This window comes from Crocodylus siamensis, chromosome 2, assembly GCF_052110815.1.
Source record: "Crocodylus siamensis isolate JL-2025a chromosome 2, ASM5211081v1, whole genome shotgun sequence".
In the NCBI taxonomy this organism is placed as follows: domain Eukaryota; kingdom Metazoa; phylum Chordata; order Crocodylia; family Crocodylidae; genus Crocodylus; species Crocodylus siamensis.
The window spans coordinates 20,203,738-20,221,028 of record NC_143396.1 but is presented as its reverse complement, the minus strand read 5'-3'; the positions used below and the strand labels follow the sequence as shown (position 1 = coordinate 20,221,028).

The following is a 17,291-nucleotide window of genomic DNA, read 5'->3' as shown; positions in this document are numbered from 1 at the left end:
ACTTCTCAGGAAGACACCAGCCTTGCAGGTCAGAGCTGCCATCAAGGAGTATCCTAAAGCGCACAGCCTGTGTCAGTCAGTTTGTCTCACTGACCAGGACAGTGGGAAGGGGTATTCAAGAAAAACTCAAGGTTGTGAACCAAAAGCTCCCAGGTCAAGACTGTATGACTACATGCAGACCAGAAAACGTAACCTTTACATAACCCTAATAGCTTCTCAGGGATGAAAGCTGGTAGGCAAATAAATTACTGTTCCTAGACATATGGTAGCTACACCCTACACAAAAAACAGAGACCCTTCATCAAAGGGTCTGCAATTTAAGCAACACAAGGAAAATAAAAGCAGCAGAAAGAGTACAAAGGGGGAAGGACAAGTGATGAATACAATTACTGAGCATACCATGGTTAAATCAGGTTCTGTCTAAATGTAAGTTAAATAAGCAAATCTTCCAATAGAAGTAAGTCTTTGACAAGACCTGGAATGAGAAAAAATAACTCTAAAAACTGGACAGAAAAGTTGTTTTGCAAAGGATTTTGATATTTCAAAACTGAGTTTCATTGCAATTCAGAACGCAAACACAAGGTGTTGACATTCTCTGCAAAAGGGATTGCAGGCCCTCATAAAGGCTATTCTGGTGGAGACCTTAGGAGCCTCAGCCTGGCAAGAGACGTGAGCGTGGCTGCTTGCGAGCCATGACCCACAGGGGTTTTTCAGGCTACCAATCACAGCTGCCAAGTGGCTTCCTGAAGATCTTGTCAGGTAAACCTGGAAGAAACTACAAAGGTTTACAAACCCCAGGCATGGTTTTCCTGGGAATTTGTTGAAACTGAGCCATCCCTGCAAAAAGTTCTGGTTTTACTGAATCGGCAAATTCTGACCAGAACAAAAAGTGTGTTAGACTGTTTCTGACCAGCTCTAACAATGACCTTGTATTTAGTTTAAGATTGCAGCAAACGTGAATACAACATTATTGCAATGTGCATTAATTTCCTACAGCATATATTATAAAACACGACAAACTAGGCAAAAAATCATCAAAAGATGCTGTTTCCTTAGTCCTGAAATTATTAGAATTAAACGTATATCTTTTTCAGGTTCATAAAAAACAAAATCTAGCCTTCTTGAACATCTTGACAGTGCATCCAGTGCTTTACTGGAAGTTATTTCCATACCTGAGTTCATGTTTTTACCTAGCGCTAAAAACAGGTCTGCAGGGCTATGAAATAGGAGCGAAATTACTGAGAGCCACTAACAGACAGCAGAGTTGCAGAAGAAAGGTTAGCTTGATTAGTGGAGCATCCAGACCATTAAAAAAGGAGACACCTTTGTGGAATACAGCTTAGAAAGAATCAGAACACAGATTACAATGAGCCATAATTCAATTGACTCCCTCACTGGTGCCTGAATAGAAATGCTGCTGCCACTGCTAGGCAGTTGATTTTATACTTTGGGTGGACCGGGAATCAAAGGGGTAGACTGCACCATTGCACCCTCCCTAAATCTTCCTCAGCAGTCCATGTCAGCATGGACATTTTTTTCAACGATAAGACTAGGAAAAGTCACAGAGGTAGATGCCAGAGTGAAGCGGAGAAATGGGGACCACCATCATGGTCCGACAAGAGAGGACAAGAGAGATGCTAAACCAAATCGAGGGAAGGGAAATATATACATAGCCCTGAATGTGCCAAATATAAGTAAATCGCTGCTAGGAGATAGCATTCACATTTATACTGGCAATAATTAGATTCAAACTTCAAAATCCTTAGCCATGTACGGATATAAATCTTTCACAACGTGCCCAATTGTGGTAGGAAGAAACTTTCCTTATATTCCACAATTACCTGCTTCAAAAGTGTCAGACACTAGCAGCTGACAGACAGGATACTGGACTAGCTGAACCATACGTATTCCTTGGAAATTTAAAGGTGCAATACACATAGAACAAAGGCATCAGTTACAAAGGAGACAGACACATCACACCTTCCTGTTTGAATTTTTATCTTAAAAGGATTAGAATAATCTTAGAGGTTTGCTTACTCTTAAAGTTGTTTGCAAGTTCTTACCACTTGGAACAGTCATAGGATATGTGGATACCAGCTATGTTCTTTTTCTGAAAAGTAAGCAATAAATAACATTACAATGAAAACTGGCCACTTCCCTAGCAATGCTTTCCAGATTTCTGACTTAGGAGAACTACCCTTGATCCTGCTTCCTTAGTGGTGTTAGTTATTAAGATTTACTGCTCATCTTTGTTCTCCTGATATATTTTAAAATACTTGTAGAGCACATAAAACCATCCTTTTAATGTTAATACAAATATTTCTTCTTCAGAGTTAAATCTGACAAAGACTATAGATCAGTAAACAGATCATTATAGTTTGCCATAACATAAACCAGTTTAGATTTGAGATTTTTTTTAAAAAAATCAATATTAGTCAAGATTGGTATTTAGGAAAGTATAAGATGTTAGTACTCAGCGCTACTTCTTTACATCACAGGAAAGTGGAAGAACATCCCTGGCAGCGTAGAAAGAGAGATAAAACCAGAGCATTTGCCATATACTTATAGTACCTAGATGTTCAGACCTATGAATCTCACCTCAACAAAAAAGTTAATACTGCCATTTTTGTAGTCCTTTGAGGAATGCCAGTGGGAATGAAAAAAATAATATAAAAATGTGTGAAAAAAATGTCATCCCCCCATCACTCCAACTGTATCAGGCAAAAGATGGAGTTTGGAACTTACACAAGTTTCCAGCTGAACCAGCGTCTACCCCATTTCAGTGGCAAGTATGAGAGCTGTGTTGAATAAATGGGTTCTAGCTTGCTTTTGTTCCAGAAGCCGAGTGCTTTTGGCCCTGGATCAGAGACAACCAGCCTCAGAAAAGCTACAGTGTAAGTTGCTGGCAGTTCCCTGCCAGAACCCCAGCCTTACTGCTCAAAGTTTGCTACTAGCTTGGCAGCCTGCTAAATCCACCTAGCAGCTGTTTGTATCCGCATGCTGTGTTCCTGACTCCCTGCCAAAACTCACTATGGGAGGACACCACAGGAAGGCTCGCAGCTTCTTTCAAATACAGTGCGCCTCTTCAGCTGACAGGCATACTCCATACAAAACCAACAATCACCTGAAAGTAGAAAAGGAAAGGGTTTTTTTTTCACACAGGCCCTCTCTCAGTGGGTGACGGTACTGTGCTGCACCGTCCTGCAGTTAATTAGCCAGAAGTTTAAAAAATAAGAAATCCAAAATCGACTACCAAAAGACCCCAGAAAAATGCACTGAAGCTTTTCCAGCTCTAGCTTTGCAGTTTTGCCCATAAGTTCCCAGAGCCCCAAAACACACCTACCTGTTGGCTTTTCGTTTCAGCTCTCCAAAACATGAAGGGAAAATTTGTACGGGGTGAGGGGAGAGTCAAGATAATAGGTAAACTACAAGGTGCTTCCAATTTAGTTAAAAGGATCCCAATGCCTAGATATAGGGCATTTGGCTCTCGCTAGCAAGACTGTTTTAGGAATCCAAGTTCTTTAAATTATTTGCAACCCATAACATTAATAAATAGAAGAATGTGCAACTCCCTGAGGTTCTCCAAAATTAAATGAGGTAAAGTCACCAGTGCCACTCCCGTGCTATATGGCTGCACCGCCATTGCTGATACAGTTCTATCACAAGATCCAACTGCAACAACAGCAACTCCAAGGTGAACTTTTTGGTTTTTACAATGGCTTGCCAAACAATGACACCCATTTCGAACAGGATCACAGTCCTTAAGAATCCGAGATGGATACGATCCTCGAGAGCTTCTCAATTGTCAGGGTGTGTCCTACCGGTGCTGGTCTTAGCTTTGTTTTCAAAATCATACTCAAATGTCTCCAGGAGATTTTAGTTTTCCCATCAGAAAACTGTTTTCATGTCATCTTACAGCATGCTATGCTGCAGGGCTTTGCAAAATTTCACTGTTTCATTTCGAAGCTGTTTCAATGCATTTCAAGCAAAATCAAAACAAAACAAAAGGCTTTGAAACAGCTTCAAAATGAAACGAGGGCACTCGAAACATTTTAAAAGTTCTGAAACGTTTTGGGTTTCAAAGCCAGGCTTATTTGGCTTCAGCACCAGTCCCAGGTTGCAGAGGTGGCCTCCTCTCATCCAGGGCACAGATTCAGGGGCTCAGACCCCTGAGAGGAGTCCAGCACAGCCCACCAGCCCTCCCAGGGGTGCAAGCCCCCGGATCCGCGCCCCAGATGAGGGGAGGCTGCCTCTCCTACCTGGGACTAGTGCTGGGCACGGGTTGCACCCAGCACCAGAGAAAATTGCTGCTGCTACGTGTCTGGCACAGCCTGGCAGCCCTCCCTGCAATTTTCATCCAAATCAGGCAAGAACTGACAACGTCTTAGGTGTTTTCATGACTCCCCATTATAGCCTATGGGCAAAATGCCAAAATGCATCAAAACAGTGAAACAGTTTCGACGAAATGAAAAGGAACAGTGCTTCGAAACTAAACAACAAAACGAAACACTTTCCCTTCAAAACGGTGACATGGACACCGAAACAAAACGATGGTGTTTCGCACAGCCCTACTATGCTGTGACATGACCTGTGACACCCAGTTACTCAGCTCACAATCTTCAACGTTGCAAATTGCTCTGGAAGAATTGCCTTTTAGCAGAGAATTTAGAGGAAATCTTTGAATGATGAGACACTTACTTACAACTTCAAGACAAACCCAAACCTAGACTTAGAGCTGCCAACTCTGTTTGAATCTGTTCTGGGAGGTTTCATCACATGGCATACTGACGTTAATTATGATGTGTAGACTTTACGTCAGGAAGGCAAACGCAAATTGCTGTTACATTTTAAAAACTCACTGGACTACTGTATACATCAGATTCAACATTTCGTATGGATTTTACTGAATACCCTATCATTTGTCTCCCAGGCAACTCTCAGAAGTGTCCTGGAGTTTTATGTCTAATTCCTGGAGACTCCAGGGTGATCCTGGAGGGTTTGCAATCCTACCTAGACTTCTCAACTTTAAGGCATTATCACAAAAGGCAAAGGAGGGATAACAAGCCTTCAAAGGGAAGAGTTTATATAACGTTTGTCCCTTTTAGTGCAAGTATACAATATTCAGTGTCCTAAGTTTCGCACCCCCTCATCCCATTACCTGGAGAACTTGATTATCTGAAGTAGTTATTGCATTAGTATAATCCAATATATGTATAAAATGTACACAAAAGTCCTATTCTATGAATAGGAGAGAAGCAGCAGGAGGCAGTTTCTTGCTGAAGGAAACTTCCAAGTCCAAATTCCATTCCAAATCTTTCTTTCCAGTTTACACTGTGCCCAAAAGAGTGTGCCCCCCCCCCGCTTACTGCCGTGCTACCAGTGCGGTCTTTTCTTGCCATCTCAGGGCCATGTTATCTTCTGATTCACTCTGGCTGTTTTGTTTTCTGTTTCTCACACACGGCTCCAAACCCAGCATTCGCCAGACAGCATGGTTCAGCTCTACCCCAGCCTTATCATACTGGTTTGATTTGAGCATAGGCATCTATTTTTTCAGCTATCACTAAAGTAAGTGACATGCACACACTTGCTCCCTCACTGACGCCAAATGAAAGGCAACTAGCAAGCCGATCAGCCCAGAGATCAAAGGCACTCATGCTGGCAGTTACCAGCGCCTACCAACATAACAATATTCTTACCAGATTTATCTGTCTCAAGATGATAAGGATAAAATTTGAAGAAGTCATTTGGTCTCCTTTCACAAATTCTTCTAAACCAATGAGCCCCATCCAAATCTAGGAGGAAAACTTTCATAATTCACTTATCAGCTGTCAAATACCACCAGCAAACAGCTGTTATGATGCAAAACAATGTCTTGTTGAGTTGGCTTGCCAATTTTTTCTTCCCATTAAATGAAATAAGATGTCAGTGTTCTAAGGGTGCATGCAAATGTTTATTTCTAAAAACCCTATTAAGCTCTTAGTCTCACTATCTTGTGGCAGTGAGTTTCATTGGTCAGCTATGTCTTGTGCAAAAATACTTCCCCATATCAGATCTTAAATGAATTTCCTTTCAGCTTCATTGGATGGCTCCATTAGTCCTACATAGTAAGCTAATGCATGGAATTACATGTGCCCTTTATTTACATAATGTTTATATATATATATATATATATATATATATTTTATATATAATCTATTATTTTATTTCTTTCTTAACTTTCTATCTAAGCTAATTCTGACTGGTTGACCAAGCCCATATTCTAGATGACAGGATCCTATTATTTTCAACATTATGATCTATTCCATTCCTTATTCTTTGACCTCCACCATACTTAAGTAGGAGTTCATCACTGACCTCTTTTTCATCCCCTTGATATTTCATTGACGTGTCCTTCTGTCCTTCCTGTTCACATGTATATCCCTTTGGTCCTATTGCCACCTCAAATACTTCCCTCCCTCAGTGCCACCTACCTCCAAGCTCACGGATTGTTAACATTAGCAGGTGAACAATCTCTAACAGGTAGCAATCTCTTTAAGACATCCTCCGAACAGGACCACTCCTACCTTGAAATGCTTATTTGCAGCCACAGCCTTGGGAACAGACTACATGTTCCCTTTCTTTCTAGAGGGGAATCAAAACAATTATTCCACTTCTCCACTCATACTTAAGGCCAGAGACAGGGAAAATGGGTGCTTGCCAGTACTGTAAAAAAGCTCTAATTTCTTCTCTGTTGCCACTGTCTGGGTTGCTCAGCACTCCGCTGCTGCACTACACAAAGTCTCTAAACCAGGGGCGAGCAATGATTTTTGCTGGACAGCCGCTTAGTGAGTTTTGGTGAGATGTTGAGGGCCACAACAGTAGCCCCACCCCTTGACGAGTGCCCCACCCCCTGGTCACTATCTTGGGACTAGAAGTCCTGCCTCCTAAACCTGGACCTTTACCACCAGAAGTCCCTCCCCATGCCTCTGGAAGTACTCCTTTGGGGAGGGGGAGGGGCTTATCTCAGAACCAGAAAAAAAACAATTCATATACTAAAAGTCAAACATCTACTATAATATATTTTAATTTTATTTCAAAAAATATTTTTGTCCTGATTTGTGTGCGTTTCCATAGTCTAGTTACAGGTGATTGCATAACAGCTCAAAAATAGTCTTACTCTTGTATAGTGTGTGGGGGGAGCATGTATGTATGGTGGGGTTTGTATGTGGGTGGGTGTTTGTGTGGGGTTTGTAAAGGGGTATGGCTGTATGTGTCAGAGGGTGTAAGGTATGGTGTGGGTATGTGTACAATGGGAGGGTTGTGGGTGTGTGGGGTTTGAGAGAGTGGAGTGAGGGTGTGGGGACCCCCCCTTGTACCCCCAATGGTGCACAGCCCCTGCTGCCAGGAGCAGCAGCAATAGCAAGCAGCAGCCCCTCAGCATGCTCATGGTCTGTGCAGGGGCAGTCACCAGGCATCTCCAATTAGTTCTGGGAGCTGCATGTGGTGGCCAAGCTGACCTTCCTCTAGCCCACTGAGCTCACGTGCAGCTCTGGGGACTTGTGTGCCACCGGGAGGAAGCCCCATACAATGGAGCTAGTGGCCTTCCCCACTCCCAGCCACTACCTGCAGCTCACAGGACTCCGCCAAGAAGGGAAGGGGCCTCCCTGCCACTTCCAGCAGAGTCCTGTGAGCTGCATGTCGTGGCTGGGAGTGGGGAAGGCCACTGGCTCCATCATGCGGGGTTTCCCCCAGTGGCATGCGAGTCCCGGAAGCTGCATGTGAGCCCCGTGCAATAGAGGCAGGCCAGCCTGGCTCTGCTTCTTAGTCAGCATGTGCAGCTCCCACAATTGGATGGTACACAGCTCCAGCCAACAGTGGCATGAGCCACAAGCACCCCAAGGGCCCACCACCTGCTGCAGCTGCCACCACCACCTGTGTGAGCTGTGTACCATGGGGGAGACCCCACATCTCCCACACCTCACGAGCTCTACGTACCTACACCCACACCCTGCCCACCTGAGCTCTGTCCTCCCAGCGCCCCACTGGGCACAGTCCCCAGACTCCTGCCAGCCCCAGCCTTAGGCTCCACACTTCTGCCTAGCTGTAGTTTCCCAGTCTGCTGCCTGAAATGAACACTGCAGCAGGGACACAAAAAGAAGCCACTGCAAGCTGGGGAAGCTGAGCAGGTCCCTTGGCGGCTGCAGCAAAGGCAACAGTGGCCCTGCCTGGAAGCTGTGCATGCTGGCTGGCCTAGGGCCCTCCCATGCAGGAGGATGGGAGGGAAGTGTGCAGGCTAGGCAGGGTACAATTAGATGGTGGACTGGATGAAATGACCTGGCAGGCCAGATTCAGCCCATAGGCTATATTTTTCCCTCCTCTGCCCTAAACAAAACCAATTCATTCCCACAATGCTCTGTATGCTAATACAAAGAAGCCTCTCTCTCTCTCTCTCTCTCTCTCTCTCTCTGGCAGGGACTTTTAAGACACATTCGCATGTATACTACTTTTATTCAATCTAATGCTCAGCTTCCCCAACCCAGAGATTACAGAAGCAGCCACTACCATGGCAAGGTATGCACACATGAGAACGGAGCAAGCACAGTTTACTTGTCAAATAAGATAAAAATATTATATTTAGCAAATGCGATAACCATTGCAACTTGGGTATCTAGGCTTAAAAGCAAATCATGTGAAGAGTCATGATGTGCACCAGAGTACGAAGAGGAAACAGAGGGGACAGTCAAAGGTTCTGATTCTTGGAAATAGTGCAATTTATCTGCAGATGGACAAACTGAGGAACAGGCTTCAGCAACAATTTTTGGAAGAGCCCACTAATTCTCACTACCTTCATTCTGAAGTACCTAAACTAAGATCCCTAGGGCTTGATTTTCAATAATCTTAAGCATATACATACCTCCAGCTGGAATCAATGGCTGCTGGAGTGCTCAACCTGTCTAAAAACCAGGGTCCACATATTTTAAGCTGGAAACTGAGGTATCCAAAACCACTCAACCATAATTTTTAAACTTTGCCAAATGATGTATACAAAGTGAGCCAGTGGCAAATGTGAATAGAGATAAAAAATTTCTATTTGTACCTGCATCTCAAGCACTCAGCTAATGTGGACAGAACCACACAGAACTCACTTGGACCCCCATGGTCATAAGGAAACCTCCAACTGTTCAGAAGGGTATTTTTATTTATAAAATAGCTTTAATGATAGCATAGTCAAGAGTATTCTTCAGCAAAACACAAGGAAACCACTGCATCTGATTGCAGAGACTTGAGACTAAACAATTTACGAAAAAATATCCACTTAAAACACAGCATCACATTCCTTTAGGTTATAAAAGTGGCCAGTGTTTTTCATTTGCTTAGCAAACTGAAAGTAGTAATCCATTTCCCAAGGGAGGCAGTTCTGTGTAACTTTTTACAGGAAGCAATCAGTCAAGTTGCCTAAGGCTTTAAGAAAGGCTTTAGGTCTCCACCTATTCACCTAACTGCCAAGGATTTTGCAGACCTGCTTGGGTTACCTTTATTTCCCATTTTACTATGGAATTCAAAGTCAAATACCACCAACAACCAGCTGTTATGATGTAAAATAATGTCTTGCTGAGACAGCTTGTCAATTTTTTCATCCCATTAGATGAAATAAGTTGTCAGTGTTTTAATTGTTCATGCAAATGTTTATTTCTAAAAACCCTATTAAGCTCTTAGTCTCAATATCTTGTAGCAGTGTGTTTTACTGGTCAGCTATGTCTTGTCCAAAAAAATATTTCCCCATATCAAATTTTAAATGGATTTCCTTTCAGTTTCATTGACTGGCTCCAGTCATATATGGTAAGCTAATACATGGAATTCCATGGGCCGTGTGCATACGTGCGTGCGTATGTGTGCAAGTAAAATATATCACCTGTCTGGATAACCTGGTCCAGTGTTTTACTACCCTCCTAGTAACAATTTTTTTCCTGATATCTAACCTAAACTTCCCTTGCTGCCATTTGAAACGAGTGTTCCTTGTTCTGTCATCTGCCACCACTGAGAACAGTCTAGCTCCATTCTCTTTGGAACCATTCTTCAGGTAGTTGAAGGCTGCTATTAAATCCCATCTTGGCTTCCTCTTCTCTAGACTAAATAAGCCCAGTTCCCTCAGTCTTTCCTTGTAAGTCATGTTCCCCAGCCCCTGAATTATTTTCCCCTCCACTGGATCCTTTCTGTATTGGGGAGCCCAAAACTGAATGCAGTACTCCAGATGTGGCCTCACTAGTGCTGAATAGAGGGGAATAATCACTTCCCTTGACCTGCTGGCAATGTTCCTACTGATACAGCCCAGTATGCCATCAGCCTTCTTTGCAACAAGTGCACACTGTTGGCTCATATATAGCTTGTTGTCCACTGTAACCCCCAGGTCTTTTTCTGCAGAGCTGCTGCCCAGCCAGTCAGCCCTCACCCTGAACTGATGTATGGGATTGTTCCATCCTAAGTGCAGGATTTTGCACTTGATCTTGTTGAACGTCATAAGATTTCTTTTGGCTCAAGCCTCCAATTTGTCTAGGTCACTCCTGAATCCTAGCCCTACCTTCCAGCATATCTACTTCTCCCTCCAGTTTGGTGTCATCTGTATTCTTGATGAGGGTTCACTCTATGCCATGTTCCAGGCTGTCAATGAAGACATTGAATAAACCAACCCTAGGACATACCCTTTGGGCACTTGGCTTGATACCAGTTGCCAACTAGACATAGAGCCATTGATTACTACTCCCTGAGCCCAATGCTCCAGCCAGTTTTCTGTCCACTTTACAGTCCATTAATCCATCCCATACTTCCTTAGCTTGCCTGAGATAATGTTGTGGTAGACCATATCAAAAGCCTAGCTAATTCAAGGTATACCACATCCACTGGTCTCCCCACATCCACAGAGCCAGTCACCTCATCACAGCGGGCAGTCAGGTTGGTCAGGCATGACTTGCCCTTGGTGAATCCATGCTGACTATTTCTAATCACCTTCTCCAAATGCTTAGAAGTGGATTCCTTGAGGATCTGCTCCATGATTTTTCCAGGGACTGAGGTGAGGCTGACTGGTCTGTTGTTCCCTAGATACTTCTTTTTCCCTTTTGTAAATATGGGCACTCTGTTTGCCCTTTTCCAGTCATCCAGGACCTCTCCTGGTTGGCCATCATCTTTGGAAACTCATGGCAATGGCTCTGCAATCTCATCAGCCAACTCCCTCAGCACCCTCAGGTGTATCTTGTCCAGCCCCATGGACTTTTATATGTCCAGTTTCTCTAAATAGCCCCTAACTTGTTCTTTCACCACCGCTGGCTGCTCACCTGAAATCAAATAGCCTCACCCATCCTTGACAAAAGCAAGTCCCAATCTAAAATATGCATACATAAATGGAGAAAACCAGGAGTTGAGTATTCTCCTTCTTTAAAAATCATACCACATGCCAACTGTATGGAAAAATCAAACTGAACCCCACTCATAGCCCCTAAAATGATTTCTGATCAGACCTCAATGTGAAGTAATAGAAGAAATGAACTAATCACTCCACAGGCTATGCAAGTATTCATTCATTAATTCATTCATACACTAGGAAAAACTTCTGTAGTAAAGCACTGATCTGACAGGACCATTTACTGTAGATCAGTCCTTTGTTATCACTAACATAACCTTTAAGTCTTCACTGACAATAACACAGTACACAGGTACCACTGCATACCCAGTCATCAAGTCCAGCACTGAAATGGCTGGTGTGGAATACAGAATACCCCCAAGACGGTCTTGGGTAAATCTTGTCAAGTCTAGTGTCAGTCTATTAAATTTCCCAAGTAAAGAGATCGCTAACCTGGAGAATGTTCCAGAACCATGTGTGTAGACTACACTGCCTGCACTAGTGAGTGGGATTGGCCAATGGCCAACACAGGGGTCCACAGCAGAGAAACACACAGATTGCAGAGTTGGCACCCTTGAAAGGACCCACCTCCTTCCTGAAGCAAAAAGACTTAGTATGCAGATAAAGATGCCTCAGCTCAGCTGAAACCCATGGTCATGGAAGAAGGAGAAATGCACTGCCTTGCTCTGCATAACTGCACTCACTAACACATCATGCATGTAGGTCACAGTAGAAGTGATTTAAACCAAAGACCTTATATATCATCATTCCTAAATTGCAATATGCAGAGTGGTTTTTGCTGTTATACCTCTCTCATTTTTAAGTCAAAAACATACTAATTATTTGTGTGGATTATGAATAAACAACATATTTCATTATAGAGATACATTTTCAGTGCTTTATAAAGCCTGGTACAGAGTCCTCCTATACAGAAATAGGACGTGGCCTAAGGACTTTGAAACTTGCTTCCATTTTTAGCATAGGCAGGACCTCCCCTGTATTCATGGAGTACACTAAAGCTTGACAGTCCAGGGCTGTAGCACAATGCAGTGACATGAATAAGCTTCAGTCTACACTAAACAAAGGAATAATGTTGTAAGTGGATCAAGGAAGGGAATTGTAGCTACTTTCTGGAATAATTATTGTAAAGAAACAATAGGAATTAACATGCTCGTTTAAGACCAATGGTACAGCTCAGGGGTGTCCAACATATGACCCATGCACTGGATCCAGCCCAAAGATGTATCTGTCCATCTTGCCTGAGCCATTGTACCACCACGAGCAGGACCCACTGGGTTAATGCAGCCACTGCTGGAGGCAGATACCCTCTCCTTTCCTTTTGTTGCTACTAAATTTACTGGTTTAGATTGCAGTAGGCAATGGGGGTGAGCAGCAGCAGCATTAACCCCCTGGGGCTGACAGGTAGTATGGTCCACCAGTTGATTTGAGTTTGGCACCCCTTGTCTAGGTATCTAAACCTAGTATCTCTGACAATGGCCAGGGGCACACGTTTCAGAGAAAAGTGAAAGAAAATCTCAAATGAGCAATTATGGAATATCCTACCAGAGGGCGCTTAACGCATACAGGTTTATATCCCTTCTAAATTACTAGATTCATTGTAGTTTAATTAATATTCTTAATAATGTAATGTATATCATTATTAGCACATTATCATATTAATATATATGTGAACTTTTTCTTCACAAAAGTTTATTCATCCCTGATTCCATTAGTCTATAAGGTGCATCTCTACCCTGCCTTCTGCCTGACTTCTAACATAGCTACTACTACCTATGTTTGATATTCTTGTTAATTCCATATTTGTAGGACAAGCCTGCGAGGCATCATCTACACTAACTGTTTTTCTTTCCAATTTCTTACTGACCCAAGCAGCATGTACATTCATGGAAGCACCAGTGTGGCTGGGGATCTAGGGGCACCTACACATGTGCCCAACACCTGCTACAAAGCATGCTAATTAGGACAAGACAGAGCAGACTCAATCAAGTCTGCTGGAGCATGCTAATTAGTATGTTCCAGCAGCCTCCGTATCACATGTATTCAGCATGTATTCATGCTTCAAAATGGCGGCAGGAGCACTTTAACTAAGCTTATTGAACGAGCTTTAGTTAAGGCACCCTGCCACCATTTTGAAGTGTGGGAGGTTGAATACAAAAGCTACTGCGGGGCACTTTAATTAGAATGGCTCCTGAAAGCCACTCTAATTAAAGTCTGCCCCATCCCACCCCCAGAGCATGTGCAAAGATACCCTAGATGGCTTAAATTCCCCACTCCCCACCTGGGAGCATGTGTAAAGATGCCCTAGGTGGCTACTGGCATTTAAACACCTTCTCATGTGACCTTGCTTATAACAAGTCTGCATGCTACTGTGCTTATGGCACTAGCACTCCGTATTTTACTAGAGTCAAGGCAGTGTGTAACAGGAATTTTAAGAAAAAAAACTTAGTATAGAAACAACCATACTCAGCTGGTGATTAATAGCAGTTTCTTCATATCACGCAGATGTTCAGATAGCCACAGTGACCGAAGTAATGTAAGTATCTGCTTGTTAAATATTTTAATTTATTTTCCAGTATTTATTTACACTGAAAAATTATTTTCCAGGATTTTGTCTGAGCCTTAGGGTCCTTCATAGATTCATAGATGAAATACTCCATCAATAAAAGAATCCCTAATATGACATCTACAAAATAACTATTTAAACACAACTACATAATCTGGTTTGGATACAACTTCTTTCCTTGCTGTGGGTAGAAAACAGAACCTTTAAGATGGCATTCAGCTATTAAACTTACAACCCATGAACTAATAGGACTGAAATCTTGGTTTTCATGTGTCCTATGAAGAAGTCTCCTTTTCAGAGTCTTGGTCTCTGCTCCTGTGGGTATGGGTCCCTGGCTCCTGTCTTTTAAGGTATTTTCCTTCCAACTATAGTACCTACCAAAAGATATGCAAAATTTCAGCCTTTCATGGAAGCTGTTTCTTACACACGTTTTCATGAAAATTAAGTAGTCCTAAGGCCTTCTCCTAAAGTTATGACTACAGCAGTTTCACTTTTAATTTATTTTCCAGTATTTATTTACACTGAAAAATTATTTTCCAGGATTTTGTCTGAGCCTTATGGTCCTTCAAATCAAGTTCATTTACTTGCTTAGCTGGGGGGGGACCTTCAGAGGTTGTTATCAGCAGTGCGATTCGTAAGTCCTCTGTAGGAATGTTACCGTTATTTTTTGCTGCAGAAGTGGAGAACTGTGAAGTCACAATCGTGAAGGGGAGCTAAAGGTTGCATACAGAAGTAACGACTCTTTTTGAAATAAACTGTGCCACTAGCACCACACTAACCCTTCCTCTCTCCCACCTATTTCAGAAATTTAAAAAACATCTGCCTGAATTAGAGAGGAACTAAGGGACAGCTGAAAGTGGGAGCCCTTCCCTCAAAAGTTCTTCCCCATCCTATCGTCGGTTTCCATGGGTAAAAACGTCTTGGTTCTAAAATGCCAAGCAAGTGCAGCATGCATACGTGTCCCCAGCAGACCTGAAATCCCTTCCAGGTTATTTTACCGCAAGGAGGCACGTCATTAAAACTGACTGAACATTTTTGTAACAGTTTTCCTTTGGAAAATGCAAATTTGTTGAAAATTAACTGGTTTGGACCCAATACGGCAGAACAAGTCAAAATTAATCGTTGACTTTGCTTAAGTTATGCTGAAGCATTTCATTTTGATGAGGTAAAAATGTTTTGCCTATTACTGCAATTCGTTTAGACTTTAGTGTTCTAATTTATATTTGATAATATTTTCTTTGAAGGATTGTTAAAAATAGATGCTCCCATATTTTTTTTCCTTCTTGGAATTCTCATGCCGGAGAAAAGATTGCTTTCTCTTTTCATTCTATAGCAATAACAACAACACCGGAAGTTTCCTCTAGAATGGAAATTCCATTTTCAACCAGCTCCATCTGAGTATGAATTTACATAGATAAATCAACAACAAACCAATGCTCAATTGCTCAAAGAAATTGCTCAATTAATAATTATTTTTATATTACATATGGCACAATGTATTATTGTGGTTTGGACAAGATGGTGGTTTAAGAAAAGTACTTGCCAACAACAAAAAGAAAACCATGAGATAGCTGTGCTGGAAAATATTTTGACATACTTGTAAGCTAACATAATTCAAGCTGCCGTATGGTCATAGTTTGAAAATTGTCCAATAACTGTAATATTTTATATGTTTTGTTGCAAGAGACGTTGGTATTTGTTATGGCTTTAAAAGTTGTATTTCTCGGGGGAAACAGTCAGCTTCTGGCTAACAGCAGTTCTGTGTTTTGGCATCTATGATTAAAATCTCTGAACTCCATGAACTTTTTTACTTAATTTTCAATAGCCTGGACAGAAGGACTTTTTTTCTCTATAAGTATTTACCTCAATAGGCATGAGACTTCAGTAACATTTTCAAGCACATCCTAGAGAATCCCACAACTTCCTTGCTTCCTAGAAAGGGAATTTGGTTCAAGGCAGGCTTTGGCTGTGTACACACACTCATGTAACCTGGGAGATTTATCTTGAGTTTGTTCTCCTGGTTCAAAAAAAAGAAAAAAGAAAAACTTACCCAGAGATGCCCGAACAGATATTTGAATGCTGAGCCCCTGAAGAGCAAAGAGCTTGCAGTGCTAATGCTGCATGGACAGGGAGTGCCTGTGCACACAGATCAGTGTGCTCTGCAGGCTCCCTGAGTTGGCCTGGGGATAGATTGCAGCAGTGCGCAGGCAACCTGATTGGCTGATCCAGACTGCTCAGAGTCAGCCTGCATCTTCCTGCAGTATAATGTAGAGACTGGGAAGGGGGCACATTCTGCTCCCTGCTAGCATAGAGTAGTAGAGTCCAACCTAACTGATACACTGTTATGGTGGAGTAGGAGCAAAGCACCCTGGGATGGTGGAGGACTGTGCTGTGGCTTCTTTCAGAACACTCAGTTTTACAGACATTCACTCTCCCAGGAGAAAGTGTGGGAGTTGCTCTCTTGGAAGTGATTTAACCCTGGTTGTTCCCTGGTTATTTTCTCCTGGCATGGCCATTATTGCTTTGGGAGAAATATCCTGAACATTGGTACACTCATGGTTTCTCTTGGGAGAGCAGTGATTCTCCTAGGAAGAAATTGAATGTCTGTATGCGACATTTGACGACTCAGACTCCACACAGACCACAGTTTGCAACATCTCTAAAAGCTGCCACAGTTGCTGGAGATCTACCAAATCCAGCCATGTACCATGTAGCAAAAAGAGGCAGCTAGCTCAGGCCAGTAATATCTCTAACTGTGTACTAAACATTTTCAAGTACATATTACAGCAGAGTTCTTAGCTGCTTGTTTCATTATCTGACTAGGCTTAAGTTATAGTCTTAAGATGTCAGCTACAGCTTTGTGAGCTACAAATACCTTTTTATTCAGTCATGCACTTATCTCTAGTTAACACTGACTGAATAAAAAGGTATTTGTAGCCCCAATGAGCTGGCAAAGGGTTATAAGCTGGTGCTGAACATGGAGAAAGCAGCCCACTAGTGTCCTGTGCCACAGCTGCCTGCAGCCCACATGGGGCTGCCTGTGCCTGCTCAGGACAGCCCCTCATAGGCTGCGAGTGGCTGCAGCAGGGAGCACCGGCCACAGGGCGGGGGAGGGGCCACTTTTCCCCCGTGCTCAGCACCAGCTTGTTCCCTGTGAGCAAGCAGGGGGTCGGAGCTGCGCGCAGCCCCCCTGCCTGTACCACGGGGCTGGGAGTGAGCAGGTGTGGGAGCCAGCGGGAGCACGGGGCCCACACCAGTGTCCCGGGGCCAGTGCCAGTGGGGCCCAGAGCAGGGTGCCAGAAGCACAGGGTCCCAGCCGGCAGGGGCTCTATG

At 43.0% G+C, this 17,291-nt stretch overlaps 1 protein-coding gene across 11 annotated transcripts in view; it reads right to left on the bottom strand.

Annotated features, from left to right (window-relative positions):
- Positions 1-17,291, bottom strand: part of MSANTD1 (Myb/SANT DNA binding domain containing 1) — a 95,150-nt gene that overhangs the window by 47,436 nt on the left and 30,423 nt on the right. For 3 of the 11 annotated variants that reach the window (XM_090035489.1, XM_090035482.1, XM_090035486.1), the window contains exon 2: positions 2,038-2,110. The exons of 2 other annotated variants lie outside the window; for them this stretch is intronic. Coding sequence is in view for 1 of the 9 variants with exons in the window: in XM_090035480.1 (XP_089891606.1) it covers positions 2,064-2,079 (16 nt within the window). In the remaining 8 variants the exon portion in view is untranslated. Of the gene's footprint in view, positions 1-2,037; positions 2,111-2,745; positions 2,836-3,030; positions 3,125-17,291 lie in introns of those variants that run through there. 6 more of the 11 variants (XM_090035481.1, XM_090035485.1, XM_090035484.1 and 3 more) reach the window with 4 other exon arrangements.